Source organism: Populus trichocarpa, chromosome 10 (assembly GCF_000002775.5).
Source record: "Populus trichocarpa isolate Nisqually-1 chromosome 10, P.trichocarpa_v4.1, whole genome shotgun sequence".
NCBI classification, from domain to species: Eukaryota; Viridiplantae; Streptophyta; class Magnoliopsida; order Malpighiales; family Salicaceae; genus Populus; species Populus trichocarpa.
Genome location: NC_037294.2, coordinates 7,567,764 through 7,578,787, shown reverse-complemented (window position 1 = coordinate 7,578,787; position 11,024 = coordinate 7,567,764). Strand labels below are relative to the sequence as shown.

General features: G+C 31.6%; 1 protein-coding gene across 1 annotated transcript; it reads right to left on the bottom strand.

Moving 5' to 3' along the window:
- Positions 1-6,503: 6,503 nt before the first annotated feature.
- LOC7460766 (polygalacturonase At1g48100) lies at positions 6,504-9,820 on the bottom strand. Its single transcript, XM_024609308.2, has 8 exons — positions 9,434-9,820; positions 9,036-9,164; positions 8,664-8,831; positions 8,484-8,519; positions 8,165-8,372; positions 7,529-7,610; positions 7,241-7,349; positions 6,504-6,953 (listed from the first exon to the last, which is right to left on the bottom strand). Exons 1-8 carry the CDS (start codon positions 9,728-9,730, stop codon positions 6,546-6,548), a joined length of 1,437 nt encoding a protein of 478 aa, XP_024465076.1. The 5' UTR covers positions 9,731-9,820; the 3' UTR covers positions 6,504-6,545.
- Between the last annotated feature and the right edge of the window lie 1,204 nt (positions 9,821-11,024).

The following is an 11,024-nucleotide window of genomic DNA, read 5'->3' as shown; positions in this document are numbered from 1 at the left end:
ATGAATTATAAATCCTTATGCTAAGTTTAGATACTCATAGGTATTTAAATGATAATTAAATTTGGTAATATTTAAACAATTTCTTTTTGAATTCCAAACATTTCATCTAATCACTTTATAATAAATATACTGTAATATAATTCGGTGATGTTTGAAAATATAATAATAGTTGTTTTCAAAATGTTTTTTTAAAAAATATATTAAAATATTATTTTTTTTTATTTTTAATATTAAATTATCTAAAAACATTAAAAAATAAATTTTAACAAGGGTTTAATATAGCATCATCCACTAATAACTACATATAACAGCCGCTAAACAGTGGCCTAAAGTGAGTCCTATTAGCCTTTTCCTTTTCTAAAAGCTAAAGGAGATATGCTAATTATGTTTGAATTTATTTAAGGCAAATCCGAAATATATATTTAAAAAAAAAAAGTTAAATTCTTAGAACAGAATTTTTGAAGGGTTAAAGATAATCAAGCAAATGCTTCTGGGGGCAGTGTCCAATTTGGTAAATTTGCAGCCTTTTCAAACCAACGGCATAAATTTAATCCTCACTGTAGAAATTTAAGATGCACTCCATTTTGTACTCTTTGATGGATCCAAGGAACAGTATATTCAACACCGAATTCCTTGCAGATGCATTCATGATAATATCTAGTATTTTATTGGAGGGAATATATATATATATATATATATATATATATATATATATATATATATATATATATATATAAAATGGAAAAAGGGTACGCCTTAAATATCTGAGCAATGGCTTTCGTCTCCACCAGGTTTTTTTTTTTTTTTTTTTTTCAAGTGGAACAGAGAGAAAATATCTATGGAGTATAAGGACAACGAGCTAGATGCGTCTTTGAAGATCTATGGCTTTTGAAAGAAAGGACCCGGAAACTAGAAAACAAAAGAGGGAAAGTTGATGTGAAAGATGGACAAATGAACAAACGGCTTCTAACCGGGCAAGAAACTTACCAGCACGCAAGGAACTTTTCACTTTTTTTTTTTTTTAATTTTTTTTGGAGCGTGTTTTACATGCGGTTGTTTTATTAAAAAAAAATATTTTTTTATTTTTTAAAATTTATATTTAACATCATCATATTAAAAATGTATAAAATTATTTAAAAAATTAATTTTAAATAATATGTTTTTTTCTCGCTGCAACACGCGAGTGAAGAATAATATCCCCATAAGAATCGTCCAGATTTTTTTTTCTTTCTCTGGAATGATTATCATGTGTTTCAGCCATCAATGAGAACCGTAGAAACACGGCCGTAGCCTTGTAGCCGACACCATAGTTTCTGATGATCATAAATTATTTTTTATCATAAATTTAAGCTATCTCAACTATTTTTTTACCCTTCTTTCTGCCTCTAGATCATGGTATTTAAAGGTAAAAACACATAAATTAATCGTATATGATGAATAATAAAAATGGGTATAAGTAAACAAAGTGAATATTCATCGTATTTCATACCTGTTTTTATTTATTAAGCACCTGCTAAGGTTGCGTTTAAGGACCTAATTGAAGACAAAAAGTAGCAAAAGGACTAACGATATTTTGGTAAGAGATTACGAGAATAAAAATATTTTAATGGATGACTTATTTGTAAGGAATCAAATACAAGGACCAGACTATTTTCTAAGAAAGTAACAGGGACTAAAACGAACATTAGTTATGGGTAATTTGTTTTTTCTTAAGCGGTCATGGGCTGGGTATTAAATAAATGGGTATGGGGTCCGGAATCTTTTGACGTGAGTTTGTAGGATAATTTTTTTAATGGTTTGAAGGATCGGGCACCGTCCATTGCCGTGATATTCTCTATTTTCATTCATTTTTTCATTTTTATGTCAACATTACAGCTTTGTTTGAGTTTGGTGTCGTAATATAATGCATTTTTTATATTTTGACGTGGTGTAATTTTTAAAAGTATTTTTTAATTAAAAATATATTAAAATATTTTTTAATTTTTTTCATTTTCAATACCAGTACATCGAAATTATAAAAAAAATCTAAAAAGATAATAATTTGATTTGAAAAACATTTTGAAAAATAAATCGTAAAACAAAAACAAACGCTAAAAATATTGTTTAGTTATTGTTCTGGAATAAAAGGGATGGAGACAACAGAGATAGAAATATTTTTGGTTGAAGAGACTAAGATATAAAAATAAATTTGTCTTTGAAATAATTTTAAAATGAATTTATGTACTTTCAAAATATGAAGTCCAAAAGAACATCGCTCCAGAGATAATACTTATTATTTTTTATTCCTAAAATATTCTTGTAAAAAACTCTAAATTCTAAAATTTTTCAAAAAAGACATGTAAGGAAAAAAAATAATTATTATCATAATTTTAAATCCCAAATCGGGGGTCGTTCTAGAACAAAGCTTAGGTTACTAGTCAAGGCCCAGGTGTGTTATTATCGTAATTTTAAAACTCGATTTGAGGATCAATTCGAGGCAAAGCTTTGGCCACGAGTGAGGTTAACTATTGACCCGGGTCGACATAAGGACAAGAGTGATATTACCATAGTTTAAAAACTTGACTCAAGGTCGACCCAAGGGTAAAGCTTGGGTCATGTGTCAAAAGGGTCAACCTGGTTGACTTGATTCAACATAAAATAAAAATTATTATTATAAGATTCAAGGATTAACCCGGGACAAGGCCTAGGTCCCATATCAGGAGGGTCAACTTGGGTTAATGTAAGCATAAAAATTGTTATTATTATAATTTTAAAACTCGACTTGTAGGTCGATCGAGGCAAGGCCCAGGTCATGGGTCAGGATGGGTTGACCCAAGTTAACGTATGAATAAAAAATATTATTATTATAGTTTTAAAACTCAACTCGGGAGTCAACCCGTGAAAAGGCTCGGGTCACAGGTTGAGAGGGTCAATTCAGCTGCCCAAATAAAATTTTAAAATAATCAAAGCAACCTTTTCTTGACAAAATGTTTTTTCAAAAAAATTCAACGAGTTTTTGACTCGTGTTTTATCCCAAGTTAACCTGAATTTTTAATCAAATCAGGTTAAGTCAATCATTCCTCTATTTTTTTTCTTAAACTAGAATAAATTCAGGCCAATCAAAACAATTCTAGTTTTATAATTAAGGTTATTATAATATTATTAATTTCAATATTCAATATATAAACTAAAGTAAATATGTATAAAAATTTGAAAATAATACATATTAAAATTCAAATAAATTTTTTATATTTTATTATTTATTATCCATCATAAATTAAACAATTATTTTATTTTGTTCATCACCACATAACATAATTCTCTCTCTCTCTCTCTCTCTTTGTTTTTTTTTATATCTTCATTGTATTTATTTCTTTTATCCTTGATGTCTCTGTCTCTTGTGTTACGAAACTATAACCCAAGGCTTCCTGACACAACAAATCTTTTGTATTGTTCTTACTTTTTATAAGCTGAGAGATAACACTCTTTGTTGGTCTGTTACTCAAACCTCTCTGTTTTGGGTTTCCTCCGTTATGCTTTGCTTTCCTAGGATGATGATGCAGCTTTCCTGTGTATTTTTCACCATTTTTATCATGGAGCTTTATAATATATGCATGATCTGGTTCGTCAAAAAATTAAAAAACTCCAAGAGGAATGCGGGTGATTGCTAGCTAATTATTATTAAATATAAAAAACCCTTAAACTTAATTCCAAAAAAACAGTAGAAAATCATCACCTTCCCAAAATAAAAATTTGCAGAAGGGAAGCTTTGACTGAACAGAAAACAGAGGAGAAGAAGAAGAAGAAGAAGAAGCTAATACACGCTATTATAAATACTCATGGCTAACAAATATGTTCATGACGAGACCTTGCAGTTCCCTTTCTTGCTGCTCTACGACGCGCGAGTGAAGAATAATATCCCCATAAGAATCGTCAAGATTTTTTTTTCTTTCTCTAGAATGATTATGAATGTGTTTCAGCCATTAATGAGAACCGTAGAAACACGACAGCAGAGAGTGTGACCATAGCCTTGTAGCCGACACCATAGTTTCTGATGATCAAAAATTATTTTTGATCATAAATTTCGACTATCCCCCCCCCCCCCCCCTTTTTCTGCCTCTAGATCATGGTATTTAAAGGTAAAAACACATATATTAATCGTATATGATGAATAATAAAAATGGGTATAAGTAAACAAAGTGAATATTCATCGTATTTCATACCTCTTTTTATTTATTAAGCACCCGCTAAGGTTGCGTTTAAGGACCTAATTGAATAAAAAAAAGTGGCAAAAGGACTAACAATATTTTGGTAAGAGATTACGAGGATAAAAATATTTTAATGGATGACTTATTTGTAAGGAATCAAATACAAGGACCAGACTATTTTCTAAGAAAGTAACAGGGACTAAAACGAACATTAGTTATGGGTAATTGTTTTTTCTTAAGCGGTCATGGGCTGGGTATTAAATAAATGGGTATGGGGTCCGGCATATTTTGACGTGAGTTTGTAGGATAATTTTTTTAATGGTTTGAAGGATCGGGCACCGTCCATTGCCGTGATATTCTCTATTTTCTTTATTTTTATGTCAACATTACAGCTTTGTTTGTGTCTCGTGTTGTAATATAATGTATTTTTTTATATTTTAATGTAATATAATTTTTAAAAGTATTTTTTAATTAAAAACACATTTAAATAATTTTTTTTATTTTCAATGCCAGTACATCAAAATTATAAAAAATATTAATTTGATATAAAAAACATTTTGAAAAATAAGTTTTAACACAAAAACAAACACAAAAAATAGCGTTTTGTTATTGTTCTAGAATAGAAGGTATAAAGACTTTAGAAATAAAAAAAATTGGTTCAAGAGATAAAGATATAAAAATAAATTTGTCTTTGAAACAAATTTAGAGTGAATTTCTGTATTTTCAAAACTGGATGTAAAAAGAGAACATTTCTTTAGAGACAATACTTATTATTTTTTATTCCTAAAATATCTTTGTAAAAAACTTTAAATTCTAAAATTGTTTAACTAAGACATGTAAGAAAAAAAATAATTATTATCATAGTTTTAAATCTCAACTCGGGGGTCGTTCTAGAACAAAAACTAGGTCACTGGTCGATGCTCAGGTCACGGGCCGAGTTGATCCGAGTTAACATAAAAATAAAAGTTGTTATTATCATAATTTTAAAACTCGATTCGAGGGTCAATTCAGGGCAAAACCTGGGCCACGAGTGAGGTTGACTATTGACTCGGGTTAACATAAGGACAAGAGTGATTATTACCATAGTTTTAAAATTCGACTCAAGGTCGACTTAAGGGTAAGGCTTGGATCACATGTCAGAAGGGTAAACTTGGTTGACCTGATTAAATATAAAATAAAAACGGTTATTATCATAGTCTTAAAACTTGATTCAAGGGTTAAATTGAGACAAAATCCAAGTTACAAATCAGGAGGGTCAACTTGGGTCAATGTAAGCATAAAAGTTATTATTATAGTTTTAAAACTCGACTTGATGGTCGATCGGGGCAAGGCCTAGGTCATGGGTCAGGATGGGTTGACCCGAGTCAACGTATGGATAAAAATGATTATTATCATAGTTTTAAAACTCGACTCAAGAAACGACCCTAGAAAAAACTTAAGTCACAGGTCGAGAGGGTCAATCTGGCTAACCCAAAAAAATAAATTAAAGCAACCTTTTCTTGATAATTTTTTTTAAAAAACTCAACGGGTTTTTGATTCGTGTTTTATCCCAGATTAATCTGGGTTTTTGACTGGGTCAGATTAAATCAACAATTTCTCTATTTTTTTTTTAACTTCGATAAATCCAGGCCCATCAAATCAGTTATGGTTTTATAATTAGAATTATTATAATATTATTAATTTCAATACTTAATATAAACTAAAGTATGTTTATATGTATAAAGTTTGATAACAATATAATAAGGTAAAATAATTTTTTTATATTTTATCTATCATAATTAAACAAGATATAAAATTAATTACTTTATTTTTTACATCACACTAAACATAATTCTATTTAGGTCTTTTTTTTTTTTGTATCTTCATCGTATTTATTTCTTTTATCTTTAATGTCCCTGGCTCTTGTGTTATGAAAGTATAACCCAAGGCTTCCTAACACAACAAATCTTTTGTATTGTTCTTACTTTTTATAAGCTGAGAGAGAGCTCTTTGGTGGTCTGTTACTCAAACCTCTATGTTTTGGGTTTCCTCCGTTATGCTTTGCTTTCCTAGGATGTTGATGCAGCTTTCCTGTGTATTTTTCACCATTTTTATTATGGAGCTTTATAATATATGCATGATCTGGTTTGCAAAAAAAATTAGAACACTCCAAGAGGAATGCGGGTGATTGCTAGCTAATTATTATTAAATATAAAACACCCTTAAACTTAATTCCAAAAAAACAGCAGAAAATCATCACCTTCCCAAAATAAAAATTTGCAGAAGGGAAGCTTAGACTGAACAGAAAACAGAGGAGAAGAAGGAGAAGAAGAAGAAGAAGAAGAAGAAGCTAATACACGCTATTATAAATACTCATGGCTAACAAATATGTTCATGACGAGACCTTGCAGTTCCCTTAACAGACCCACTTTCGGTTCTCAAGCAATAGTCGATGCTTGAAGGGACCAGGGGTGCTTGTGATTTCCCATAAGAGTTCCAACACAAAGCCTGTCGAAAACCTCCATAACCATTTGAGCTGGGCTTCAACTGAATATCAATTAGATCAACACCGGTGCATGGCACGTCATTGCTACATGCTAGATGAATCGGTTGCACTGAGTAACTCCCTTTTATGCTGTCATATTTAACACCAGATATTGCCACAGCGTCTGTCTGGTTCTTGCATGTTTTCTTGTCACAGTAGAACTGATCAATTATAACAGGATACTTCACATCTGATACTTCAATATTGGAAAATGTCACATTCTTTACCGATCCAATACCTCCCTGCAGTTATATATTCGCAAACATTTTTCAAAAATACAGACTTGTTTAGAGATTGAATAAAAAAAAAAGTGTATTTGCTTTTGTCCAATGTCTCAGGATAAAAAGAATAGATAAAAAAAGTTTTGTCGAAGGAGAGATAAAGATAAAGACTTGAGATAAATTTATATATTATTTTTTGCATGAATTTATGTGTTTTCAAGATATACATGTTTTTTCCCGTCATTTCTGTCTCGAAATAGTTTTTTTGCTAATATATAGTTGTGATTTAAAATTAATTAGCTACGTACCTGCCATGTCTTTATTCTAACTCCAGATAGAGTATTTTGTAACGAGATTTTCTCTACAACAATATCCGAGACACACGCAACGCTTTTATCCTTTCCGAGCCCTCCTACACTGCAGTTATGAAAAAATCCAAAAATAATTCTAAGTAATCACAGCAGTAAATGTTCTAACCATGAAATCGTGCAAATTTTTTTATCAGTACTTAAGTATTACTACTCCGTTTGGTTGGTATTCCATGGATTTCTCAGAAAATGTCATCGTTTTCTTTCATTACAGTAATTTATGACTACCTTATACCATGTCCAGGGCCGCAGTTTATGTCATGGACATGAATATTAGAGCAGCCGGTTTGTATGGATACACAATCATCCCCTGTTATAAAGTGAAAGCTCAGAGTTAGCACCCAATAACCAAAGCTATGCATCGATTTCACTAATTAGTGCAGGCTAGTTTTTAATCACCATAGCAGTACTGCTCACAAACCAGACTTAATATATGCTGGGGCATCCACTTAAGCTACAGGCTACAGCTCATTAGCATCCACATAGTAGTTGAAAATTATAGATAGATAGATGTTGGCCCTTTTTATAACGCATGCCTGTCACTAAAGTTAGTTAATTTAGGGAAGTTAAGCCGTCTAAAAAGGTTTTTTGAACCAAATTGTGCGCAAACTGCAACTTTTTAGTATTTCCTTTTTGCTACTTCCAAAAGGTGTTACTTTTCTCTGCAATTTCAGCGTGCAATGCACCAACTGATCGCCAACTAAAAACTACACCAGAAGATTATAATATGGAACATGGCCTACTGTTAGGTCGGCTATGATTAACCAAACTCACTATGATTAACAAGCTTGCTAGCACACATGTTTCATGGAAGAATATTAAATGATGGCGAGCTTGGAGGTCAATGCACTTGTAGGTTCTTACCACATCCAATATTAGAATGCTGAATTTCTACATCTTTTGTGTTCTGCAGGTGAATGCCATCAGTATTTGGACTCATCTCTGGTGAATTAATCGTAATGTTATCGACTTTGATCCCACTAGAGCTGTCAAATTTGAGATGGCATTGAGGGCTGTTCACGATTTCGATGTCGCGAACTGTGACATTATGGCTGTCGTAGAATCTCAAAGCCTGTGTAAAACATGATCAGGAACTTGATTATGTTATTATAACTTGATGGAATTAATTCCAATTTATGATCATAAGGTGAAAGGAACACATTGGAAGAATATATGATCTTACAGTTGGTTTCATATCTGGATTATGTTTGAATTTCTTCTGCATTAAATACATCAAAGGAAAACAAATGTTAAGCTTTCGTTTCCTTATGCCTTTTATCTGTTCTGAAGGAGTTAATTAATTAAAACCCTACATTGACAGACCTGAATGTAGTTAATTAATTAAAACCCTACATTGACAGACCTGAATGTAGTAGACTTCAGAGGGACTCCACCAGTCAGATCCTTGACCATCAACTTTTCCAGTACCTTGAATGGTGAAGTCATGAACCCATTTGAAGTTTATCCACTGAAACAAGCTGGATTTAGGCCAAGCACCAACTCGCGGGGGAGATAAGAGAATGCCATCTATCTGTTGGAATTCCACTTGCATTACATCAGCTTTATGTGTAGAGCACTAAACTGTAAAGAATTGTACTAATAATAAAACAAGACAGACATTTTCCATTTCAAAATAGATTGTAGGGAATATACCTCATGACATCTAGATTTCTATATTCATATCTACTACTTGAGAGAAGAGTTACTCAGATAAGCTAAAAAGAAGAGAGCAAACCTCAAGTACAAGGTGAGGCATGCATGGACCTTGGAGAATTATGGGCTTGATGAGGAACTTGAATTCTGCTGGGATTTCCACTATAGCCCCAGATACCTGGCAGGCTGCTTTCCATGCTGCTAAAAGTGCCTGTTTAGCTCACCGTTGATCAGTTTCCAGCAATTACAAAAATGAAAATTTAGTTAGCAATTACTTGCTCCATTTGCTGCTAAATCCAAAGAAAATGTGGAAAAAATCAAAATTAAGGAATGAGAAATATGAAGATAAGTGCTTCTGCTCATAAAATTTGTGAAAAAATTCCGCCTAATAAGTGCTTCTGCTAATAACTTGACTGGATACGGAGAAAATTGTGCCAATACGAGCATGTTCTTTCAACAGTTCCTCTGGCTATCACGTACCTTTGAATCATCTGAAACTCCATCACCCTTGGCTCCGAATGACAAAACGTCAAAAATGTTGGAATTAGTAGGGTAAGAACCGTAATGAGGAAGAGGGGCTGGAGCAGGGCCTGGAATATTTGTAGCTGGGTCTGGAGCTTTATGGCCATTGCCACCCTTGTCTTTGAGGTGCTTATGAGGTTTATGTCTGTTGTTGTGATGCTTTCTCGCCTCTACAGAAATAATGGCAAACGTAATGAAGATAGCCACTCCAACAAAAAGAAAAAATCGAACAGATGAGTGCTTGGTGCTCTTCATCTTCTAACTTCTTTTTTCTTACTTTTCTTGGAAATCTCCTGGAGAACGAAGAACTCTAGCTACAGCTACGAATGAGTTTCAGGTATTGCTCTGCTTGGAACAGGGGAATGAGGCCATTATAGGCGGTTTCTAATGGGTGGCCGCGGGCCAGGTTACATATTTTCTAATGTAAAAATAATTTTAATATTAGTTTAATATCACATGATATTATTATATTCAAGTAAATAAATATTTATTATTAATAAATACTTAATTTATCTTTAATATTTATATAATATTAGATTAATAAATCCAGAATAAAGATAAAGTCCATGAAACTAAAATGTTTTGCAAATAAAATTATAAAGTTGTTATAATTATAGGATTTCTAATGTATCAAAACATTGTTCCTGAAATATTCTTGGTCGATACTCTCTTAAATATTAGACATTCATTAGAATCATAAGGACTGATACATACTATATATTGTTTTATTTATAAAAAGAAGCAGTTGTTCTCATAAGCTGAGATATAAGGGATACCTGAAAATAATATGTAGGTGCTTGTTAAAATACATGTACACTGGACTGACCCGCATGAGAATTCCATATTAAGAGATTACTTATGTCTATGAAAAGATTCACGTGACAGTTGTGTAAGTGATTCTTGGACTTGAGATTAATAAGTCATCTTATATAGAGAATGTTATGTTTTGATCTTGTTACATGTTATCTTAATTGAGGTAACAAAAGGGCAGACATTTGGTATAGCATGAACTATATGAAGGTACTTGAGTGATCAAGAGAGAATTCATCACCCTAGGTGAATTAAGAAAAATGTTTCACTTGTTCTCAAATAGTATTGACTGAGAAATCCTTGGACGAAGTGAAATGAGATTTGAAAAGGGTTTCAAATCTTATTCAAGCGATCAATGACTATTATATAGAAAGCAAACATAATTTAACATAGCAGACATACTTCATACTTTAATGTTAAATCAGAATATTATTGATGAAATGATATTAATTACAGTGAGAAACCGATCACTGAAAGATTAAGTTAAACCACTAATGATTGTTCTAATATTTAGGGAATCATAACACATTGCTAGACAATACACTTGATCTTCAAATATAAATTAATTAATTGTTGAATTAATAATAAATTAAATTGTTTAATTCTATTTAATTATAATTATAATTTATATTTGGACTAACATATTAGAAATCTAATGGGTCACACAAATTAAGAACTATTAGTCAGAAATTAAACTGGGATGATTTAATTGAGTATGACTTGATTAAAATATATTTTA